At 39.3% G+C, this 26121-nt stretch overlaps 1 protein-coding gene across 2 annotated transcripts in view; it reads right to left on the bottom strand.

Annotated features, from left to right (window-relative positions):
* The window catches only part of Ccdc93 (CCC complex scaffolding subunit CCDC93), an 85455-nt gene extending 62292 nt beyond the window's left edge, over positions 1-23163 (bottom strand). For both annotated transcript variants that reach the window (XM_076865612.2, XM_076865613.2), the window contains exons 1-6: positions 22977-23163; positions 18107-18220; positions 16781-16875; positions 10327-10438; positions 6452-6550; positions 5521-5577 (exon numbers count right to left, since the gene is read on the bottom strand). In XM_076865612.2, coding sequence (XP_076721727.1) covers positions 5521-5577; positions 6452-6550; positions 10327-10438; positions 16781-16875; positions 18107-18220; positions 22977-23018 — 519 coding nt within the window. In that variant the 5' untranslated portion in view covers positions 23019-23163. The remainder of the gene's footprint in view (positions 1-5520; positions 5578-6451; positions 6551-10326; positions 10439-16780; positions 16876-18106; positions 18221-22976) is intronic.
* Between the last annotated feature and the right edge of the window lie 2958 nt (positions 23164-26121).

Below are 26121 nucleotides of genomic sequence, written 5' to 3'. Positions count from 1 at the left end.
TTAATTCAAAAGCTGGCCAGCAACAAACTCAAATTCTTACATGACAAATTGTTTTTAAAATATCACAAATAAGCAGAATTTTAGCTACTTAAAGCCTACCTACTTTGTATATCCTTCGGAAATATACCCCCCGAAATTGCTAGCATTTGCTAACCATAGATAAAAGGCGCAGGCTATAAAAATTCCATGCTGCTGCTGCCCTTCAGAGATCCCTAATCCAGAGACACTCTGCGTTCTGCTGAGCATCATCACAGGCCACTTGAGCCTTCTTGAGGATTCCCCATAGGAGTTCTCTTATCTTATTCCCTTTCTGGATCACTGGCTCCTGTGCCAAAAGCCCCTGGATAGTATCTTGGACTGCCTTCTGTAGAAGCAAACCTACAGAATTGTGCAAATAAAGCTGGAATATGCTACTGCCACCTAGTGGTCAGATTTTTCTCTTTGAAGCGCTAGAATGTGTTCTAGCATTCAGTAGTGCTCAATTAACATTACTGAATGAATACAGAGAGTAACACCAGTGCTTTAGTCCTTACCTATTACTAACTCCCCAATTTGGGGCACATTATTTAACATCTGTGGTCTTCCATCTGCAAAACTGTTGTAAGGAGGGTTGTGAGGATTAACTAATCAATACTTTGAATAGTACCTGAAACACAGTAAGGGCTAAGACATATATTCTCACCTATATATGGATGTATATTATTATCATCATCATTATTATTATCAATAATAAAAATTACTATATCAGTTTACTTGTGTTACATTCACATTTTACATGCCAGATGAAAAGGGGTTCTTTATAGCATTCCCTCTGGAAAAAAACACTGGAGTAGGAATTGAAAATGACTTTTTAAATGGTCTTTCAGGTGATCCAGTAAGTTCAAAAAAACGAAAGCTCTATAAAGTCTTTTTCCCCCCATCCCTTCTATTCTCACACAAATTTTTAAACATTACCAAAATACACATTTTGGGTAAAAATCTTAGGGCGTGCTTTACTTTAAGAGCAAGTAAAAGACCTCACTCACTGCAAGACAAGATACTTTCAGGACAGGAGGAAGTGAGCTGTGTAACAGCACACTGAGACACATAAATATGATAATTATGATCATGATGAAAAAGTGGAAGGTGGTAAGCAGAGGCCTATTCTGGGGAAGCCAGAGTTTCCATTTCTTCGGTCCTCTGAAAATACCATCTCCAGGAGGACAGGAATTCTATAAAGCAGCTAGCTATTTTGTAAACAGGAAATAGGAAAAAAAAAAAAAAGAGTATCGGAGATATTCCCCATGATAATGCAAAATGAAGCCAAGACAAAAAGAGTACCTCAAGAGGGGTAAATAAAAGATAGAAGCAAAACTAGATAAATTGGTTCTACACAATGAATAATCTGCCCCCAATAACAATGCTACAGAGTTATGTATATTGGCATGGAAAGAAATCCTCAACATATTATTGTGCAAAATCAGCAAGCAACAAAGCAGAACACAAAGTGAAATGTCATATTTTCATAATCTCTAATTCTCTACAGTGATATCCGTAATTCTAGTTCCTACCTACTTAGAATATCAGAGGTTATCCCTGACAATGACATCACAATACCATGGATAATTTCACCTTTGTATTTTTCTTTATTTCCTCATTTCATTATTATTACAGCATTAGTATTAAAGAAAAGCAACCTTTTAAAACAAAAACTAATGTGTCAAAAAAATTGAATGGGTTACATAATTAAGGACAAAAATAAAAGATTAGAAAAATTTTCCAAGGATAACTAAAGGCAAGAATAAGCTACATTCTCAATATTAAACGTTTAATACTTATTTTTCCAAAGGAGTTATGTTGAAGCCAGATTAAGTAAAAAGCCTGCTGGTAGAGGCACAATGGTATCATGTTGATAGACGAAAAAAAAAAAAAAAAAAAGCTGGTTGCAGTGGTGCACACCTGTAATCCCAGTGGCTTGGGAGGTTGAGGCAGGAGAATCATGAGTTCAAAGCCAGCCTCAGCAACAGCGAGGCTCTAAGCAACTCAGTGAGACTCTGTCTCTGAATAAAATACAAAAAAGGGCTGGCGATGTGGCTCAGTGGCTGAGTGTCCCTGAGTTCAATCCCTGGTACCCGCCAAAACAAAAACAAAATTAGGACAACTTAGCATCCATTCTCCCATCTGCAAATGGGAAAAGTAATAGAAAAAGTCCCCAAGGACTGAAGAGGTAGAGGGAACGTTAGCCACTCTGGATATGCCTAAGTCTCTGGGACCCAGAAATAAGTCAGCAACCTTACTGCAAAATTAGTGCCAGGAATGTGTTGGAAAAGAGAGAAACACCAGCAACCTGTTGTGTAGGAGTCAGATATAAAATCAAAATCTGACTGCCTGTTCCTAACTCTGAAGCTACTCAGGGAATTTGTTTGCCTTTCTAACTTTCAATTTCCTGATTTATAAAATGGAATTCACAATAATAAAATTCTGTGCATGCTGATGAATGGTAAGGGCCTAATTAGATGCCAGACATATTAGACACTCAATAAATACATTGCAGCTAGACACTGCTTTGTAAAAGGCTGGGTGTGGAAACTAGGTATCTGTGTGGCTGGCCAAATTTTAATCCTTAATTTCTCACAATTTAAGCCTGGGATTCTAGATTCATCAGTAATTCATCACCTTACCCACTGATAAGGTATCTGAAAGGCAGAATTGGGAAACAGCTGGGAGAAGTAAACACCCTTCAGAACCAGAGCTTGCAAAGAGCCACATCTGTCACTTAGGGCATGTTTCCTTTCTTAAACAGAGGAAGAGATTATCTTGGGGATAATGATAACAAACTGAAAGCTATTCAGTGCTTTATTCTGGCCCACAAGATTAGGCCAGGATATGCACAACAGCCCTGGAGTATCCTGCAAAGTCCTGGAACTCTAATTTCAAGCCAGCCAAGGAAGTGGTTGCAGAAATGTGAAACTGCGCAGTGGCAAATGCCTGTAGTTCCACAGACTCAGGATACCAAGGCAGGAGGATATCAAGTTTGGGGCCAGCCTGGGCAACTTAGCAAGGTCCTAAGCAACTTAGTAACTTAGTGAAACCCTGTCTCAAAATAAAAAAAAGGACTGGGGATGTGGCTTATTGGTAAAGTACCCCTGGGTTCCATCTCTAGTACCAAAAAAAGAAGAAGAAAAAAAGAAAGAAATCTAAGAAGAGAGCTTCTGAAGTGAGAAGTATTTTCAGTAGATGGGGGGGAGGGGAATGCAACCTCTGACCAATCCATAAACCTCTTTACCATTTGTGCTAAAAATGTACTACCATTCAACTGAGGATTAAGTTTACACATAAGAAAGGAAATAAACTAAGCAATACAAATTATACTCCAAGAAACTCTTAACAGTTTTCTATCTTCTTTTATTCTAATACTGTTTTCTAATCAGCTGCAATAGCATTTTATCTAGAAGCTCATAGCAGAATGGTTTTGAGACTGGGTTTTGGTCCTAGCTCCATGGTCAACCATGTGACCTTAGGCAATTTACACAACCTCTTTGTGCTTCAGTTTCATTATTAAAAAACAAAAACAACAGCAACAACAAAAAAAACCCTATAATTTTATAGGGTTATTGTGAGAATTAGATGAGTTACAGACATTCAGAATAATGTTTGGGCACTAATTATTTGTCATTATCATTATCTCCTTAAATTCTATGTAGTGGCATTACTAAACAGAAATAAGGGGAGGAAGGTCTCCATTACAATGAAAATCTATAGCTAGAACTGGCCTTTTTCATTCTGGGTTAGATAACTGATTACTATATTCCTTTCTAAAAATTTACAATCTTAAAGTATGATTCTAATTCAGTTAAAAAGTACAAATTAAAAACAGAAAAAATACATCTAAGCATTTAAAGTGGCTGTTTCTGTATTATAAGATTAAGGCTGATCTCTTCCCTCCCTGCACCTATCAATCTTCTTAAAAAGAACTTCCAGAGTGTTCTAAACTGTACACTGATTTCATAACCAGGAAAGAAAATTACTCTTGACACTGTATCATTTTTTCTTAATATTTATGTTTCCTTTTTAATATTTATTTATTTATCTACTTTTTTTTTTTTTTTTATGTTTTGAGCTGTGGTGTGTTGCCCAGGTGTCCTGGAATTCCCAGACCTAAGTCCTTCCACCTCAGCCTCCTGAGTTGTTGGGACTATAGGAACATGCCACCACACTTGGCTTCTTATTTAATACTGCCTCCAAATATGAAAACAGCATCTGGCTTCCCAATGTCACCATCTTATAGGTTTTCAACTTCTTCCAATTCCAAAATTGAGAAAAAGATACAAATTATAAACATAAAATAAAATAAGAAGGACAATTTTGTTTTACCTAAACACTTCACATCTTTCGCCAGCAAATGAATATTTATTTTCTTTTCAGAGTAATCACATTGTAAGACCACAAATTTTATTAAGATAAGCCAGTATGGCAGTCTTTTTCTGAAAACTTCACAAAGTCACATAAATCAGACCACCTTAATCTTTATACTTTAATGCAACTCAAGTCAACCACATAAAATGTGCACCTGAGCCAGGCACAATGGTGCACATCTGTAATCCCAACAACTGGGGAGACTGAGACAGAAGGATTGCAAATTAGAAGCCAGCCTCAGCAACTTGGTGAAGCCCTAGCAACTTAGCAAGACACTGTCTCAAAATAAAAGTAAAAAGGGTTGGGGATGTGGCTCAATGGTAAAGCACCCCTGAGTTCAATCCCTAGTTAAAAAAAAAAAAAAAGTATACCTGACATTTAAGCTAGGCCTACAAATAGACTATACAAGCGTATTTTTAAAAAACTACATATATAAGCAAGGCTGAATCCTAAGGTTGAATAAAACGATAGGTAAAACACAATTTAGATGAAGTAAACAAGATGCAAATAACACTGTATTATTTCTAGAGAAAGATACTGTACATACAGGCACTGAGGCTTCATTCCCATCAGTTTAGGTAAGAAGGCTGTGCGAATGGACAGTGCTAACAATGTTCCCAGGACTCTGGCTCAGTGTTTTGAAAAGGAATAGCTTTCCACTTTCCCCTAGCTGGGGAATATGGTTGTATGAGTACAGATTTCCAGTGCATTTTGGTGACAAAAACTATCCCAGAGCTTTCTGCACAAAGCTCAGAAGCTTTTCTGCCTCTCCTAAGCCATCACAGGGGTGGGCATGTGGCAGGAACTTTAATTTGGCATCTCCAGCTCATCATTTGCTCTTGAAGTTATGCCAAACTTATCCCTGCCATGGGATAAAAGAAGAAAGGCTTCACATTTGGACATTTCTCCTTTAAAACTGCAACTGAGAATGCAGGGCACTAGTTGGGGCAATTCTACCTGAAGGTGCTAATGTCTTGGCACTGAGCACATGATGTAGGTGGGGCTACCTTCACACTGCCATTATAGGCCAGCTCCTGGGGGATCCCAGTAGGCAATCTGTGATTCAAACAAAGGATTCTTTGAAGGTGACGCAGTGCCAGGACAGAACATACGCAAGGGACTTACGGAGAGTTCAACAACTGTCCTGATGGCCTTGTCTTTTCTCTTTATGAAGTCATCATCCTGCAAGACAAAACAGGCATAAACAAACCCGAGGTTACTACAGATTACTCAACTGGACTCCTTAAAAATCTGCCTTATAAACTGGCTTCTCATTACTATTTTACCAGAAGCCATCTCAATTATCCTAAGATGGGATATATTCTTTAAGGAAAAACATGAGGATCTATGCAGATGGCCCTAACACAGATCCCTACAAACAGGAAGAAAAAGGAATGCCGCAGAGTGTAGTGGTTTAGACAAGTGTTGTTCTCATTTCAGATCTCATCAATGCCAAAGTGTCAGGTAAGATGCCTAACCTCAAAACCTCAGTTTTTCTATCTGTAAAACAGAGACGATCATTAGGATTAAAGAAGTAAAATGCGGGCTGGGGTTGTGGCTCAGTGGTAAAGCACTTGCCTAGCATGTGTGAAAAACTGGGCTTGATTCTCAGCACCGAATATAAATTAATGAAACAAAGGTCCATCAACAACTACAAAAAAATTAAAAAATAGAAATCAAATGCTGTGCTAGGATTATTATTGTTACTGCAACTACTATAAATTATTACTACAGAAATGCTCTAGACAAGTAAGTGGTCTCTCAAAAAGCTTTATACAAAAATACACTTTTACTCTTGTATTTAAAAAAGTTCTGGATCAAGTACTAAAATTCAAAGAAAATGATAAAACTATAGGACTTCAGACTCAGTGGCCATCTAAAGAGGCAGTTCTAATGAACCACAAGGCCCTGTTTCATTGCTGCCTGAGGAGGGGTGGAGATGCCAAGCAAGGAGTTGGGAATGGGGGCTTGAGCTTGCTCCACCCCCTCCTCGGTGGTCTCTATAAGTGTACACTCGTGGTCTCAGTGAAGAAGAGAGAAAAAGCACGATACTAACCTCAGGGAGACTGTAGGTTTTCTGGAACTGTGATATGGAGTAAGAGCGAATGTAGTCACCCATTTCTTCTTTTGTTTCTATAGCTCGTTTCACTAGCCACTGGGGAAGGAAGTGAGGAAACATGAGTTGATAGGGATGTTATCCCATGGCAGTAAAGGCCCACTTAGAGATAGCACATCTTGTGAACTGAAATCAGTATGGTTGAACTGACCAGGTGTTAAGAAACTGTCAACACACGCTACATGTAGGAAAAGCACTGGCTGGGCATCCAAGCTGCTGATACAGTGAGGACCCGTGCTTTTACACAGTGGTCACAGTGCTGAGTGGCTACATTGAAGCATAGAGCCATTTCCCACATTCTCAGGTCTCAGACTGTCTCTTCAAAGGGAAGAAGATTAGTTGCTTGATATTCTTGACAACACAATGCTACTACAGAAGCAAATGAAATCATAGCACCCAAGTGCTTTGTAAATATCTGAAGCACAAGGCAAACAGAGGTATTTCCCCAACCACTATTCCCAGTGGCAGATCATAACATAAACCTCTCTTTCCTATGCTTACACCACAGCACAGGGAAAGGGGAGAGTGCCATAGCAAACACCTAGTAAATCCCCTTGCTTGATAGAGGAAGAATATCCCTACAATATTCTAATTTGCAAACAATGTGTACTGAGTATAGAGCCCAAGGAGGTATATGGTTCAGCTGATATAACATCCTCTCTTTTGATCCTCATGATGTTATAAGGTAAAAGGTACTGGCTCGGTTTTACAGAACCTGAGGTACAGAGACACTACGTAAGTTTCTCATGATCTGTAGCTGCAAAGCTGGGAGTCACACAACTCAGAGGCTCTTGCACCAGATGACTGGACAAGTGGATTTTATTACCTATCTGAGCGTTTTCCTAGCTGTTACCTAGAAGCTGTTGCTCTTTCTACTCTTCAACTTAAAACTCCAGTTAATTAAACACACACACACATACACACACACAGACACACCCATATCCTGCAGAAGAGCCAGGTACTGAGGGTTAAGAGTGGTGTAAGGTACAGAAGGAGCCTTCACTTCTCCCCCATGTTCTTCATGCATTCCCTTCATTACTGAAGGATAAAAAAACAGGGAAGCCATTTGTCAGGGCTGCAGCTTACTATCTGGAAAGACCACTACGTTGCCAAAACGGATTTTGATTAGTAGTTGTGTTTTACCACAGCATACTTGGTGAAGTATAGCTGCCTAGGAAAGTAGACATATGACCCACAGCAAGGTACTCCTGCAGGAATGAGAAGAAATACTGTCAGAGGGCAGCCAGCTTACATAAAGTGAAGAACATATTTAGGAAGTGGCTGACCAAGACTGGGGTGTCTGCAGGTAGCTTTATGTGGAATATTTCTTTGTTGTTAGTATCTTCCATTTATTTCCACTACTTTACCCACCCCACCTCTATCCAATAACCTCAGGCACTGACTGAAATATAAAGCAGAGGCAGAACAGACGGCACGCAACACTACTACAGTCCCTTACCCACATTCTAACCCCAGAACCATGGTCCAGGATCACTAGGAATGAAACTACTATATGATCCAGCTATACCACTCCTCAGTATTCCAAATGAATTAAAGTCAGTATACTAGTGATATACACATACCCATGTATCATGCTGGTGATATACGGAACCAGTATAGGTGTGTCAACAGATGAATGAACAAAGAAAATGTGGCATAGTAGTGTTTTATTCAGCCACAAAGGAAAATGCAAAATAAGTCAGACACAGAAGGTCAAGGGTCATATGTGGAAGCTAGAGAAAAAAGGGAAAAGGGACCTCGATAAAATGGAAAGGAGACTAATTAGGCAGAAGTATGGTATCAGAGAGGAAAGGAGAAGAGAAAGAGGATGTATTGTTGAATCAAACTGATCCAATTAGGTTATATGCATATATAAATATCTCATAATGATACCCTTTATTTTGCATAATTACTATGCTCCAATAAAAAAGTAAAAAAAATGTTTTTGCTTGGCCAACTACAAATGCCAGTCCTACACCAATCTCTCTTTATGCTTCAAAATTGTAAAGGTTCATGAAATTAAGAAATCTGTTAACCACCAGTCAAGGCTCTTCTATCTAGACAAGAACTTCTCTAGCACTGCACTCCCAATGTGGAACATTCACAGACCCCTGAAATGTTAAACTGACTGGAGATGACTTGACATTCATTTTCTTATATCAGGATTGGATTTTTTTTTTTTTTTAAACCTCCAAAGTTCTACTATAGGATAGAGTAAGGTCTAATTCCTAGAGAGTCATGCTTTGGGGAAAGGAAACCTCTTTACAGTAGGACAGTATTGGAGGTTTCAGCAATCATCAACACCAAGGTCTGACTTTCTATTATCACAAAAAGAATAGAGTAAAATCTTCCTGAGTCAGAGATAGAAAGTCAAACAAACATACAGATTAATTTCTGAATTAGACTCTCAACCTCATATTTATAAATTTCATTGAGAAATCTATAAAATTTGTAGATTTGATTTGAAGTCTAGCGCTCAGGAAGATTCAAACAATAAGACAGACTGCTATTTGACACTTATAAAGCACTAAGACATGCCAGTCCTTCACCCAAGTACTTATACATATTGACTTCTCAGTTATTACTTCTATTTAAGATATAAGAAATTAAGTCATTTGCCCATGGTCACACAGCTAGAAGTGGCAAAGCTGAGATTTGAACCTAGGAGGTCTCCTACATGAAGAAAAGCTTTGCAGCTTCCTTCTCAGTGCCTACATGAATGACAGAGTGGAAAGGCACAAGACTTATAGATAGGAGTATAGGCTGGAATCTATGCTTGTCCGCTCACTAGTTCTCTAGCCTTACGAAAACTAATTACCTTCTGAGTCTCACTTTCCTCAAAGGTAGGACTGGAATTGCATTAGATGCTTCAAACAACTGTATTAGGATCAGATGTAAAATACTGTTCACACAGCAGGGAATGAACATAAGTGCCTCTGCTCCTCCTCTTTTTCAGGTGCTTGGAGAAGATGCCCAGAAATAAGAACCACAAAAAATATCAGCTTTTAAGCACAGGCCACTTAATCTAAGTGGCTTGAGAAAAAAAACACATAGGGAGAAGTCTCCCAAGAGATACTCAGTGTTCATATGAGAACTAAGTACCTGTAACTTGTCAGACATACTGATAGGTATGAAAGACAAAAAAGAGTAGCAAGACAATCATAATCCTTGCCCTCATGAAGCTTACAGTCTGATGGGAGAAACAGATAACCATATATATCAGTATATGTTGTTAAAAAAACTATAGGAAGGAAGATTTCTGTGAAGGAAGGGAATGTGGCTGTAGGAGGGGACATAGCAAAGGAACCTGTGTATTAGGGGGTCAAGGAAGGTTTTGAAGAGGTTTGGTAGAACTGAGATCTGAAAGATGAACATGAATAAAGAACATAAGGAGAAGAGGGAAGAGCACTCCAGCTCAAGGAACTCGCATATGCAAAGGCTCTGCAGCAGAAGAAAGCATAATAAGTATAGGGGAATCTGAGTCAGAGAGGCTAGAAAAACAAAAACAAAGAAATCAAGGAATAAAATGAAGCTTAATAGTAGAGTAGAAGAAATCAGAACATACAAGGTTACAGAGTTCCATGTTCACCCAAATCAATGAAAAGCCACTGATGGGACCATTCAAACAGGTGTAATGGGTAATATGGAATACAGCAACCCTTTAAGAATGACAACAAGAAATTTCATCATGTTCTTCTTTACCAAATCCATACCACATCCATTAGATTTATATCCAGGCTAGAAAGCCCAAGTCCCAGATCTACTTATTATAGGAATTCTGACGTTCAGAGGACAAGAAACCAAACAGATCTCACCTGCACAACAGGAAATATGTGAATAAAATCCATTCCCTGGATCTGATGGGGCTCCAGCTGGTGTGGACATTTCATCCTCGGAAGGACAGAGACAATCTTTTCTGATAGAGCTCTGTTCAGAAAAAACAAGCACAGAATGAGAATATCCTGAGAAGACTTTAGACATTTCTAAAGTCTGGGTCGCATCCCAGAAGAACCTGAGTTTCTCAGTGCCAGGCCAAAGCCAGAGCCAGACCATGACCAAGTTGCTCCTAGATGACTGAAAAATGAGAAAAAGCTGCACATCTATATGCATCTAAGGTTGCAAAACTTTCTTTACCATTTATTTTAAGATTTTGTAGTTTCTTAATTTTTTAAGTTAAAATATTTTGTTTCTTTATATGATGGTGATGTCAGAGGTGGCAGTTATTATTTGTTATCTTATGTGGTAAAATAAAATTATCGGTGTCCCATATTCTATTATATTTCATTTTACTGACTTTTTTTCCCAAAAGCCTGGGAACCATCAGGTTATATATAAAAAAATTGTTCTAAATACCCTTTCAACAAAAATAATTACTAGACACTGTAACAGGTGCCCAGGATATTAAGACAAAACATGGGCCTCATTTCTTAAAGAAATTTGTAGTTCTTAACTCTGACACAAAAATATTTTTTAAATAAATAGTAGCCTTTTTTATAAATATTTTAAAACCAGTTCTAAATTTGGGATGACTCTTATTTCATTAAGAAAGGAGAAAATTTCAACTTCTCATGAGGGAGACCCTGATCTCTCTCTAATACCTTGCCTTGGTCTCTTCCTATGGAATGGCTGGGGTTGGGAGGGGTGGAACCAGAGTCCCTGAGGTCCCTGAGCATCTTCCATCCTGGCCAGGAGGTAAGCATCTGCTTCCTACTGGGGAGGGTTCTCAGTTCAGTCTGGGAAGAATGGTTTTATCACAGGAGGAACAGAGGAGGATCTTGTGTGTAAGTATGTTCTGTCTCACTGTAGCTTTATCCTTCTTTCTCTAACCAACTGGTATTTCATCTCTAATTGTGTGATTCTGTTTTGTATATCTTAATCGAAATAGTTTAAGAGGAGAAAAAAGAGGTAATTTTGTGGGTCTGATAAAACCAAAAGCCATCGTATGAAGAGAGAGAACCTTTGGAAACAATTACCAGGCATGGCCTTGTGGAACCATACGGAGAAATAGAAACTTTGGCTCAGTTTCAGTCATATTCCCACTCAAGAGTCTTTTTAAAAAAATTTTATCACTAACAGCAGCAACTGTGGCCTTGTTTACAAGTGCAGGATTATGCTTTCACAGACGAAGGTCCGGGTGAATTCAGGGTCATTCAGAGTGAACATGAGGTCACTAGGATCTTAGTAGATGCTTCAAATTCACCAAGTTTTGGGTCTACCCAGAGTGTTCCTTATTCAAAAATCTTTCTATCTTTGTTCTGCTGCAGTTTAATAGTCCTTCCCAGATAGCTTCCTTAATTAAGATCAACATTTAACTCAAGCCTGAGTGAGAGCAATGATTTTCTTGCCAGTGTTCCCTAGGACGTTTCATACTCTTAGTCTTAACAGGAACAAAGTGACCCAGAGGCAAAAGCTAAGCAACCCTCCAGGAAATGGCCTCCAGAGAACACCAAGACACAGAGTTTGGTGTCTGGAAAGTAGCTTAAGGAGGTGGATCTAGGGTTAAAACTGATGAATATGACAGACATATCCCATTAATCATCAGATCAAATATCAATTCCAATATGTTATGAGAAAAAGGATGGGGAGGGGGTGACAAATGCTCCACAGCACTTTCACAAAGGGAAGGAGCATCCATCTTCTAGGGGAACCTTTTGAGGTAATGTTTTGCCTCCTCCTCACTCCACTTCATTAACAGAAGAGGGGCGGAGAGGAATTGATCTAGAAGGCCTGGAGGAAGGAGGACATCATCTTGTGGCTCTCAGCCACTCCTGTGGTCTTATTTTCTCAGTATCTATCTTCAGGACACGCATATCATGATATGTGTGGCCAGCTCCAGTGCAAAAGTCTATGGCTGACCAGGTCTGCCTGAGGCTTGAATGGGATGGTTTAGTAAGAAAGGATTAACAAACCCACTTGGCAACATATCTAAGGCTTTCTCTTTGATAAGCTTTATTGTTCATTTTGATCTCCATCAGATTTCCACACCTGTTTCCTGATTTCTTTGTGACAGGAGACAAGAGTGGTTAGCTGCTACACACTATCCAAGCTTAGCAAATACATATGGGCAGCAATGCTGGCTCTGAGTCTTTGCTCACCCAAGTCAGGCACCAGGGGGTAATACCAACACAACCTTGCCTTAGTTACGTTTTAGTTCAGCAGGAGGAGCACTCCCTCTAGTGGCTGCAGACCCAGCACAAGGTCAGCAATCATTGGGAATCCATTCAGTAGCTTAAAATCCCAACACCAGCACCTTAACCCTCTGCCTTCAGGTAGGGTTGCCTCTGGCTGTTCCTCACAGCCAGACTGCTTGCCTGGTTCATAAAGGATTACCTCTTTTACAACCCTCTTAAACTCACTTCCCAGAAATTACTGCCAAATCTGGACAGTCCCAGTGCAGGTGAAAGCAGCTGAAGGCATTTACATTGCCAGGAGGTGGGGCATGGAAGAAAACATAGGCAGGCAAGGCAAGGGAGGATAGGAAGCCTTCTCACAGAAAGCCACTGGCCCCCACTCCTCCCTGGACTCAGGATGGATCCTTCAAATTCCTAAAAATTAAGAAAAGGGACAACTGCAGAGGTCACCAGGCAGGTTTACTAGCCTAAGGGTTTAACCTACCCACTTGTCATTATAGGCAATTAATCTGACTCCTTTTATTAAGAGTACTCAGAATTTTATCCTCCACTGCAGCTTGAAAGAGTGAATTAAACCTAGATCTAAATTCCAGTTCCACTACCCACTCTGGAACTTACTGAAAGTCATGTGATTCCTCAGTTTCCATAAAACCAGGGATAATTCTTGTCCTGCCTATTCAAAGGCTGTTGGGAAGGTTAAATAATAAAATGCACGTGCAAGTGCCTGGAACATGGGTGCCCTTGCCTGGAAGCCTCTTCCCTCAAGTCCTAGCTCCCATGTCCTCCTATAGTGCCTGCCCTACATAAAACCGCTTCCTACCCAGCATTTCTCCATACTCCTCACTGGCTTTGTCTTTCTCTACTAGATTATAAAGAGGGCAGTACATTTTTCATTAATGTATCCAAAGCACCCAGAATAGGTAGTAGCCTGACCAATAGTAAGGACTCAATAAACATTTGAATAAATAAGAGAGACTCAATTCAACTGTAATATTTTGAATTTTCTCCTTTAAGCAGTATCATTATGGCCCAGATAATATTTTCCTCTCTCTGATCCCATCACAGTCCTTAGTTACTATAAAAAATTATTATAGATTTACTTTTAGAACCTACTTGTAGATAAAGTATGAACAACTTAATTATTATAAATATCATGCCCTTACCATTTTTATTTGTTTTTGTGATGCTGGGGATAGAACCCAGGGTCTAGCATGCTAGGCAAGTGCTCCATCACTGAGCTACAGGCACAGCCCTTATGCTCTTACCATTTTAAAGGTAATGTTGATAGATGGTAGCCAAAGGTAGAAGGAAAAACAGAGACACAAAAATGTACACTGCAAATAGTTAGAATCCAGGAGAAACTATCTTATGTTAGTGGATTAAGAAACAGAAGTCTAAGTAGTACAAAATTGTACAGACAACCACAAATAGGTAGTAATTAAAAGACTGGAAGATAGAAGATGAAGGGGATGCAGCGAGGAACGTAAGTGAGCTAATTTCCTATTTTTATCAGACTTTAATGAAAGAGACACAATTGTAGTTAAGAGCTGTAAAGCGACACTGCGAAGAATTTAAATAGTTCAAGATGGTTATTTCTAGGGAATAAAACTGGAATGTATAATGGGAAAGGAAAGAGATATAGCTTTTGTTTTGCTCCCTTTTATAGTATTTGAATCTTTTTTACTTCAGGGATATAACACCTACATAATAAAAACAAAAAAGAATAAAAATCTACCTCTGGAATTTGCCCAACAGGGGAGAGCATAGTCACATGCCTGAACTTATGCATTACCTCCTGGGAAGGACCTTTCACTACGGGTGGCTTGATGAGACACCAGTGTTCTAGAAGGGCAGATGTTAGGGATGCAAAGCCCAGTTATTTATGGTTAGATACTAATGAGCATGTATGCTGTGCTAATCAATGCTCTTTTTAATAAGGATCCTTGAGAGATGTCCTTTGGACTTAGCACTACAAATTTTTCCAAATCTCAAGGACTGATTTTCCTTCTATTATGTCTACTATGAACAGGTAATTTATCATGTTTTTCTTTTCATTGGTTACCAAAGATTTAAGGCCAAACCTTTAATGATCCTAGGAAAACAAAGCATTTTGTGGATCATCCTTCATGTGGGATTGTGCCTTTTGTCCAATTTTCCCCCCTTTACCTTTGCTTCACTTTTCCACTATTACCAATTCATATGCATGTTTATAAGCCATCTTCAATCCTTTTTTTTTTTTTTTTTTTTTGTGTGTGTGTGTGTGTATGTGTGTGTGTCAGGTGCTGGGGATTGAACCCAAAGCCTTGTGCATGTGAGGCAAGCACTCTACCAACTGAGCTATACCCCAACCATCTTCAATCCTTTTAAAAATGTTTTTTCTTGGGGAATGAAAGGCTTAAAAAATTAATGACTATGTATATGAGCTCATACACTTCTTATATTTAAGTGAACTGAGGAGTAGCCTGCACAAGGTCATAGCTGCTCCGTGGCAGCTGTAGAAGTAGAACTAGGTATCTAATGAAATAGTCAAGCCCCTGGTGGGATATGAAAGACAGCATGAAGCCCACCGGTAAAATCTCCAGCAAGGTGCCCATGTTGTCTTCTCTCAATGGAGGGTAGAATGTGGCTCTGCCTTACACATCAGAGGCAATGGGAAGGGAAACAATCTCCTCCTCCTAGTCAAATTTCACCCAATCAGTGTATTTGGGAAGAGATAAATTAAGTAGTCACTAGAAACTCTAATATATAAAATAAATTAGAAATAACTTGAACTTTAAATGACTCTCACATATGAGCTGGGTGACCTTGGCTTCTTTTAGCCTCAGTTTCATCTGTAGAACAGGAATAATATCTGCTATAATGAAAATTAAAATGACATATATGAAGCACAAGCTTCTGGCATGTAGGGGACCCTCAAAAGTTAGTTCATTCATGTATGTCTATGGCTACTTTCACACTAAACCAGAGCTGAGCCTCTGTGACAGAAACCAGAGATGAAGCTTAAAATATGTGCTATCTAGACCTTCATGGAAAAGATTTACTGACCCCTGATCTAAAGTAAAAATAGTAATAATGTACTGTGAAGTTTACAACACTGAAAATGATCATGATACACAAAGGATAAGAAGGATTTAGAAGTATAGTGCTGTAAGGTTCTTACCTTATATGGGAAGTAATACGATATTTTTAGAAGATTGGTAGATATATTAAAAATTTATGTTATGAATATTAAGGCAGTCATTGAATTTTGAAAATGAAATACAATTAGCAAGCCAAAAGAGTAGAACAGAGTCATAGAAAATCACCAAGTCAATGCGGATGAAGGTAGAAGAAAAAGATGAGGAAGAAAACAAACAATGGAATACAAAACAACTAGCAGTAGATTTAAACTCCACCATATCATAAATATATTAAATGTAAGTAGTTTAAACTTCCCAATTGAAACACACAGATTATCGAATGGATAGAATAGAAAGGGTGAAATACATGAGGCCTAAAAGAAAGCAACTTTAAAAATAAAACCAAAAATTACAATAAATAATGTAAACAGTAAGCCAGCAAATGCTAATCAAAAGAAAGCTGGACTAGCTATATTAATATCAGACTTAGTAGACTTCAGAATAAGAAACATTATCAAGGACAAATAAGATGACTATAGAACCCAAGAAGGGTCAGTTTACCAAGAGAGAGAAGAAACAAGGTTTACTGCCTGCTCTTAATTATTTCTTACAAAGATGCAAATGGCAAGAACAATTTGTTCTGAAAAATCACATATGGCTTTGGACAACTCACTTTGAATATCTTCTATACGATTTATCTGACCCAGTTGCTATTTTCCTTAGTTTAATGCCATTAGTTTGTATTATCTAACTAACTAAACAATAACAGAAATGAAAAAAACAAAAACAGAGAGGCTGGATGGTGAAGAGTAACCAATCTACAATCTACAGCTAAAAATATTAAGAGATGACCCACAGGTAAACATTTAAAGTTTATGTTAAGAATAAATGCAAACACTATAACATGAGAAATGAAAAGGAATGTGAATATATATACACACAGTTACTACATAATTACCCTCAAGAAAGTCCCTTCTTCCCTGCTTTAGGCCATTCCATGGCAAACCCTAATAACTTACATTTTTTGACCTATTGTAGAGTTTTCCTGAAAGAGCAAATCCACGTCTACATCAAAGTTGCAAGTAGTGATACACCAAGTCATTCCGCCTACTACCTGTACAAAAAAGAAAATACTTGTTTTCTCTTTCTAGCTCAGGTAATAAGCAGAAAGTAAATAAATTATAAATAATTATTACAGATCCATTAACACAGAAAATTATATATCTTTAAAGAGAGAAGGTGCCCTGCTTACTACAATTCACCTAAAATAGCACTGTTAAATAAAACTTTCTGCAATGTTGGAAAGGTTCTCTGTCTGCAATGCCCAGTAAGTAGCTACTGGCCACTTTAAGTGCTGTTAATGTGAATGAGAAGTTGACTTTTATTATTACATGGGCATACTATACATAGATCCTCTTTATAGTGAAGGTGTCAGACATTGATTTTCAGCTAAGAGATTTCTCAACCCGTTTTAGGCAAGTGCTAGATCCAGAGGAATCATGTGTTTTATAGACCAGGCATATAGGCATCAAGGCTGAGATTTTATGGCTCATTACACAATTTCTATATATCTTGTCACACTCATCTACTTAATGAAGATAAGAATCCCTACTCTGTTTACAGAGTTTCTGAGATGCAACTGAATCTACGCTAAAAACCCATTTTGAAACAAAATCCTTTTCAGATATAACTTGATATTAGAAAAAAAAATGGCGATTTTTTAGTTCTGCTTTACATTCATGTGAGATATTCAATAAAATACAAATTCCAGGGCCTCAGCCCAGACCTAGACTGGATAAGGCCTACTAGATATGTGCATTGTAAAACAACCCAGGGTGGTTTAAGTACAGGCTGGAGTGATTGTTTCATCTCTGTGTCCTCAACACCAATTACTGTTTTAAGTGTAATCACTATGCATGATTCTGCTAATTTTAAAGACTATCTTATAGTGACATCTTGCTCCTCCAAATTCAGAACATTTGCCATCTGTAGTGTATCTGTCAACTATCTGTGAGCAGGCTGATTTAGGATAAGTAATTATTAACTCAGATTATTTTCTTACGTAAACTTTATAATCCCCAAACTGTAAATTCCTTTAACAGAAAAACAATTTCTTTTGCCTGTCTGTATTTCCTAAAACTGTGCACAGAAAAGGAATTCAAGTATATCTACTGACTCATCATTAATTTCTTTGAAAAGGAAGCTTGAAAACTTCCACAATAAATTTGTATCAGGGAGAATGGAAACAGAGGAAGTAAAAGCATAGTTTGTTGCTTCTTTTTTTTTTTTTTTTTTTGCCATGGTTAATTATGCCACCCTTAATGGTTAGAAAGGTTTCCTCTTACCTTGTCAAAAGGTGACAAGCCTTTAATTCTTGCTCTGAAATACCCAGCTGCAACTAAGAGTTCCAAAATTTCGGTCAACTTCACATTTTGTTCTTCATCTTCTCTAGTTTCCACCTAGAACAAAAAGTATAAGTGTTGCTGGTAAAGGCTACCTTAAATAAACGAGAGCCAATCATATCCCCAGTGCCACAATCTCGTTGCTCAGTGACGCTGGCTAAATTGCTGCACTGGATTTGCTCTGAAAATTCCAGAAGTATAATAGAGAACTATGTAGAAGTGCTGCCAGAGTCTCCAAGAAGAGGGTTCCCTCAATGAGCTGTTAGTCATCAGAAATAGAGGGAGAAATGACAGTGCATCACCCCCCTTTTCTCTAAATGCAATTTTCTTTCTTTTTTGAGACAGTGGTTTTTCTATGTTGCCCAGGGTGGCCTTGAACTCCTAAAGTACCTGGGATCATAGGTTTATGTCACCACACCTGGTTTCAACACATAGCTATCTTGATGGGTTTCTCAACTAGATTATAAACTCCATGCACATAATAACAAGGTATTTTGTTTTTGTTTTAAACTTTATATTCATTCAGGCCTGGGAAGTTACTGATAAAGTAGGAAGAAAGGAGAAAATTAAAACATATATCCCTTTCTGCACTTCCCTTTTTCATCTTTAACACAAATACAAGGAAAGCTTTCAGCCCAGATATATTAAAGGGTTAAATGTTACTACAGTTACATTATATTATATAATACATTATTACCACCAAATAGAATTACTTAAAAATAATTAATTAATCTTATGTATAAATTGAGATTTTACTTAAAAATTTCAATTTCTAAGCCTCCTCACCCAAGTATTTATTAATATTTATTAAATTTGCCTAAATATTCTAGCACTTTTACTTTTATGAACTGTCTTTCCTCTCTTTTATTATTGTAGAAAATCAAAAACCACCTTTCTATTTAACACGTTCAAATTCTCATTCTCATCTCTTACTAGTCCCTTATGAAACAATGCCTGTCAAATCTTTCTTTAGTATGCATCTCACATTTATTTTCCCCTTTAATTCATATTTGATGCCATCGTTATTGCCACTTCCTCTCAATCTTTCTTCCCTGTTATTTTGTCTAGCTCAGCCCTTCTTAAGGCTTTCATATTACCCCTCTTTTAGCACTTCTCACAGTCCTCATTACAATGCCTATTATGTACTACATCTATAAGATAAACTTCAAATTTCTTGATTTGGCACTTAGATCTTTGGCTGTAACTTATCTTTCCAGTTTCATTCTTTATCTGCACTCCTTCCAAAAAAAAAAAAAAAAAAAAAAACGAATAAATAAAACAACCTGAACATGGCTACGGCCAACTGACACAAGCATGCACATTCTAGTTTCTTTACTATTCACACCATCCACCTTCCCTTGATATTCTCTAACCATTCAGAAATCACCTTCAAATTCTAGCTCCTACTAGAAGCCACCCCTTACAAATCCAGCCAGAAATGGTCATTTCTACACCTGCATCTTGTGTATAGTTCATGTCATTCATACAATTAAGTATCAGCCTTTCTTGAGTGACCTGTCTGATGTTATGTACATGTCTGTCTTTCCCACTGGAATATAATCTGGTTCAGGAGAGGAGCTATATATTACACATGTGTGTTTACTCCACTATATCAAAATGACATTCAGTTCAAAGGACATACTTATTTAATAAGTAATGACAAACTCAATCATTACATAAAGTGCATGACCTAAACCAATCATGTATTAAAATGTTTTCATAGTCAGGATGCTGAAAATAGAAAGTCAAGTTTACACTTAAGTACAAACTGAAGTACAAACTGCCAGGAAAGGGAGAATAGATATTAATGTGAAGTTGAACACACAATTATTAAAATGACTGATAATCCTTTGAGATGGCATAGGATTGGATTGGGAGAGGTGACAACTTTGGACCACAGCTCATTTCATCCATCCTCACTTCTCCAATGGCCCTCTATTCAGCCTGTTAAAGTTTCTAAAGATTAGCATTCACTAGTTCCTAGTGCATTTATAAAAATGAAGTAGTATTATTTATTCACAACTTCTCTCTGTTAGCATAATTGCAGCCATCTTCCTTTTCTCCACTCCCACTTTATGAATAGTGTTCTTATTCCCAAGAAATGGAAAGTAGCCTGAGATAAAACCTACCAGCCTAGAGACATGTTGGTCTCTCTCTGTTCTCTCATTGAGAGATAGGAGACAACTTACTGGCCCCTGAGATGGGGACGTACTGGTTACCCTGTTCTCTCCTTGAGAAGATAAAGTGACATGCCGGTTTTCCTGTTCCCCCTCTGAGATAGGAAAATTGCCTGTTTCTGTTCCCAAGAAACAAATTTGCATTCCACAAGATCAGGGGATGCTTACTATGTCAGTCAAGACCAAACCCTCCCCTGGTGTGCGGTCATGATTCTAGCCTATAAAAGGTAACATTCAAGGGGGAGTTGCTGGTGTTCTCTCTCCTTGCTGCCGTAGTCCCTCTTTTTGAAGAGCAGCCTTGTCAGGCTCCTGACAATAAACCCGCTGCCTATCCCAGGTCTGTGTGTAAGATTAGTCCTGCGCCACTTTTCTTTCCCTCTCTTATGCAGAAAGATCTGTGATGGCTGAGAAACATCAAATAAAGAGATCAAAGAAAAGATAAAAAGAACTACTCTCAGGAAGACAGAGCAGAAAACAAAAATAAATATATAAATAAATAAATGATGATATAAATAAATATTTTCTTAAAACTCCTAGGGTGTAAAATAGAGACCCTTTATCCAATCATTTTTAATCATGAAACAATTCCAAAAGAGGACATTAGATAAGGGTGAGTAATCTCTGCCTCAAATTTTATCTAAACACCCACAGAGCACCCCAATGAAAACACAGGGTCCATACCCAGATGGAGATGTGCACTTTTGCACTAAGACCTGTGAAAGAACTTCTTGGCAGAAGACACTGGAACTAGGATGTCTGACTCCAAATTTTCTTTGCAGATTAACACTGAAACAAAATGGAAGAGGACCACTAGCTAAATACACAAGGAATACAATTACCCTTCTTGAAGTCATAAAAAGTCACCAAGATGATTAATATACCCAGCAGTTAAAACTAAAATTCTGCTAAAGTTGAATGAATGCTAGCTCTTAAAACAGGCCCAATAAAGTTTGAATTGCTTTGCCTGGAAAGCAGGGCCAAGTGTGGTTATCTTTGTATCTTTCACATACATACAGTAAAGCGTTAAAAATTTAATATATCAACTGGACTAGTAACTGCTTGATAAAAGACTGGTTTTTCAGTACTAAGTTGTTATATTCACCCTGACTTCTTCCTAATTGTGGGGAACTGTCTTAGGCTCTTGGAAATGAATGACAAATCAGACCTAGTCTCCTAGCAGTCACTGAAGGGATAACAAAGGACACATAGGAACAGACTGGGAATTATTTTAGAAAGACACACACTGGTAATATTGTGGGAAGTTGGAAGGTTTAAGGAAGATGCTACAACAAAGCCAACATAAAAACTTGATAAAGGCCTAGAATTTAAAAATGGCAAAGAAGAAAACTTGAACTATCACAGTACAAATCCTATTCTTTACAATTTCGGGTGAAATCAAAGCAACATGGGTGTAAGGATTTACCTAATACAGGAATTCTGACAATATTACACTTGCTAGATTCTCTTAAGATAACAATATGGATTTGCATTCTGGGAACACACACTGATGACTATGTTAGTCCTTCCATCACTTCCATCCCCAGCTGGACACAGAAAATGGTGATTCTTTAATTAGTGGGATGGAAGAACTAGGGGCACAGAGAAGCCAGATGGGTCAAAGGAGGGTAAATGTGAAGGGAACACTCACCATGTTAAGAAATCAGTCCCCCTGCCAAGTGCCTACTTTAGAAGCTTAGGAAGAGGGTAAAGATGCAGCGTGGGTGGATTCCATTTCTCTCTGGAATCTAGTAAACTATACTAGCTTTTGAGTAAATCAACTGGAAGGGAAAACAAATGCAAACCATCTAGTTAAATATACGCAACCAGAAGACAAAACACACTCTCCTTACTCCCAAACTGGAAGTACATAGAGAAACCACTGTCCCTAGGACTGAGCACTTAATTACAAACACCTTTGAAAAAGCACCTGCTATTTTCTGGAGGAGCAGCAACATTTCCGGACAGCTGGGGCTTGGTCCCTGGCCACACAGCACCATCAGGAAAGTGCGTTCTCATCCCGACACAACCCCAGTGAGCTTGAGTGCTCCCAAACTTCCTCTCGCCGCCCGGAATGGGGTTAAATGCAAGGAGAGGGTCCTTCGCTCCCGACCTCAGGATGGGTGGGGTAGGCCGCCGGGACCCGGCATACCTGGAGTGAGTGGGTGGGCCCCCCAAGGTCACCGCCCTTTGCACAGCCCAAGCCCGGACAGTCCAGGCGCCCAAGTCTCGTGACTCCTGAGCTTAGCAGTCTAAGGCGAGCCCTGCAGCACACAGGGTGGGCGAGACTGTCGGGGAGACCCAGAGTGGTGGGGAGACCCAGAGTGGTGGAATCCCCGGCACTGCGGAACGTGCAGCTGCGTTAGATCAGGTGTGCGGCCAGGAAGGCCCCCTCCATCCCAGGTGACCGAGGAGCCGTTTAACTTTGGCGCCCCACGGACCCGTAGCCCCCTCGACACGCAAAGGAACCTGCTCTCCCTCCTCCGAGGTCAGGGCCAGTGCTTCCCCAGAGTGGACACACCCGGGAAGGGGTTGGGGGCGCCCCCAACCCACCCCAGGCCCCCTGGCCCCTCTCCACCCTCCGCCCCCCGGCTCGGCCCTCTCCTCAGGAACCCGGCGTGACATAGAGAGGTCCTTACCTCTGGAAGACCCTGGCTCTCCGGACCCTTGGGCAACCCCATGACCCGGGGGGTGACGTGGGGCGGCAGCTAAGCCAGCCGCGCGTAGGGAGGAAGTTGTCCCCACAGCTAAGCTGCTACCGGGGTGGAGCGCAAAGCGGAAACTTCCTCCACAGCCGCTACCGCCGCCGACGCCGCCCGCCCGGGGCGCCGAGGCCGGGCGGAGCATGCGCGTTGGGGCCGCAGCGCGGCGAGACTGGGCCTGCGCGAAGGCAGCTGGGCGAGGCTGGGCGGAGCCTGGACTTCTAGTACCTGCTTGGTGCAGAGCTTATCGCTGAGGCTCTGATTTTTGTCCCGAGAAGTTTAATGAAAGTGAAAGTTTAATGAAGTCTTCTTGCATCGTAAGGATATTTTGCATCTCGGTTCCCTTTCCGTCCTTTTCTAAGCATCGGATGTCTCAGTTGGGTCCGGTTCTCTCCACAAGCCGGACTTCGGAAGCTCCCTAGCTTCAGAGTCAGAGTTCCAGCACCAGTGAGTTTAGGAATACCAGATCCCGGCCGGGTTCCAGCTCTGACTGAGGCGCACTTGGGCAAGTTTCTCGGCAACTGAAACAGGGGACGGGGGCCCCCGAAGAAGGGATTCTTCATGCCCACTGCCCTCCACAGCGTCCCATCCAGTGGCATCTAGTTCCCGGGAAACCCGCTGGGAAAATGCCCTCCGCCTTTCCGGGCTTCAGCTCTTCCCCAGCCCGGGTTTCTGGGTCTTCCTAGGAGGAGGACGTCTCAGAGAATGTGAATCCTGGTTTGAAGTCATTTTAACTGCAACATATGATATACTCTTTGTCTACCCCAGAGGATGGCAACTATATAAAGGGTTGTCCCTTTGAGGAGCGTGCTACCCAGCTCTATAAGGGTTTCCCCAGCATTTTTTCTTTCTCTTTTTAAGAGATGAAGACAGAGTGAGTCTTACTCTGAGAAGTGGGAAGAGTGAGACTATAAACTGATTGAAATCAAAAAGGTTTTGTGTTTGCTTTTTTTCCTCTTTGCATCCCTACCATCTTTAAAAAAAAAAAAATTACTCAATAAATGTTTCCCCTTGAAAAATTCTCTGCGCTTTTTGCATTCCTCCTTGGAGTTTGTCCTGACAACAGAGACTTGTCTGGAACCAAAGCACAAAAGTCAACGGGCCCTAAAGACATAATTTTGTTCTTAAATGTAGGTAGCAAATAATTCATAAAACTGTGTGCCATCCTCCAATCCCCAGGTTACTTGAGAAATTACTTGACAAATCTAAATATTCAAACTCTAAATATTCAAATCTAAATATGGAAACTCTCCTGTCTGGGTTGTAGAACATCTCACTCTCACCTACCAATGAAACTCAATTTCCAGGGTTCCTATACTCAAAACTCTCCAAATATATTTTTTTTTTAACCTTAAAACTGTCCTTCACTAAAATGGTATAGGTTGAGAGGGAATGGAGAGTGATGATCATTTGTGGCCATTCAGGGTAAACAGAGCCTTAAGGCAAATAGCCAAATCTTATAAAGCAGATGAACCTAACTAGCTGTATATAAAGTAGCCCAGTGAAAAGGGCCTAGAGAATAACAGGACTCAGAGAGGCTACACCACAGGTCCTCTGTTATAAATGCCTTTGCAAAGTTTTAAATAATGACGAGCAACTGACTTTCCCAGGGGAAAAAAAAAAAAAAAAGCCTGTCCCAGTATTTTTTTTTTTTTTGAAGATGTCAGATAGCAGTCAAGAAAGCTGAGGGGAAACTCTGCAAAGTCTTAGAGGAGATCTTGAATGGTGACAGAGGAGATTTGTAAGGAACATCTCAAATAAATGCACTGTACTCCCTTTCCTCTGGCTGCAGGTGTCCCAACACACTTTCTGTCTCCCTTGTGGGCTATCTGGGGGATTAGGAATCAGTCATTCTATCCTTTTCTCATACATTCAGTACAAATCATGTGATGTTCTTTCAATATCAAGATTCTCCAGATCTTTACAAATACAGGGTGTCATAATAAAAAACCCTCTGTTAGGATCACCTTTACCCTGGATGAAGATTTCTATAAAATCTCAATCATTTGTGCTTCTAGGCCTTTGCCAATCCTAGTACTCTAGGCTATTGCTATGACCAAGAAGAGGAATCATCAAATCCTAAAAAAGGAAGACCTTAGAAGGTATCTAGTACAACAATGGGTATTCAGAAAAGTAGAGTGACACTTCTAAGTCCCACAGCATGTAGGTGACTATGCTATGATTTGAAGCAAGATTTTCTGATTTGCAGTGTACTTTTAGTCACCAATCTATCCATCCATCCATCCATCCATCCATCCATTAATATTACTGAGTTCCTTCTGTGTCAGTGGTTCAAGTTGTTCAGTCCATTGAAATCACTTATTTCTATTCTCAGAGTGTCTGATTTCAGTAGTCTGGGGAGAGACATGAACATTGGATATTTTTTCCCTTGGAATATATGCATTTTATATAATACAATAGTGAATGGTGACTTCCTGAGTACAGTATGTTTCTTTATAGATCAAAGTGGCACAGAAAATTCAGAATCCTTAAGTAGATTAAGTCTTTAGGTTAAATGAGTTCTTCCTAAAAATTCTTAATTGTGTCCTTATCTATTGTTAAGGTTGTAAAATATTACCGTGTATCATCCTATATTTAGCATTTCTACAGGAAAATAATAGAGGCCAGGTGTTGGAAACTGACTTAAATACCCTCTACTTCTAGACAGAAGATAAAACAGCCTAGCATGAATACACATCACACACACACACACACACACACACACACACACACACATTTGGATGATTTCTTCCAGTACATTTTCTAAAAAAATGATAGTCTAATTAACAAGATTCAATCATTTTCATAATTTTCACAACCACACTCTACATTAAAAGGAATTTGACAAGGAATCACTACACAGCAGTGAGTATACATGCTTGAGAATATTTGCTACATTCTTACTTTCAGAGAAAACAATAACATTCTTGCTCAAGAGATTTAATAATTAAGCATTGCTTATAAGGGAAGGACAAGTGTATTATTAAGCCAACACAGGGGATTCCAGTGAGCAGCCAATTTGACAAGAGTTTGTGCCAGAAACTGTTCTTGGTGTTGGAGATATTGCAGCCAACCAATTGGA

The sequence above is a fragment of the Callospermophilus lateralis genome, chromosome 9 (assembly GCF_048772815.1).
Source record: "Callospermophilus lateralis isolate mCalLat2 chromosome 9, mCalLat2.hap1, whole genome shotgun sequence".
Lineage (NCBI taxonomy): Eukaryota > Metazoa > Chordata > Mammalia > Rodentia > Sciuridae > Callospermophilus > Callospermophilus lateralis.
This window is presented reverse-complemented; position numbering and strand designations above follow the sequence as displayed.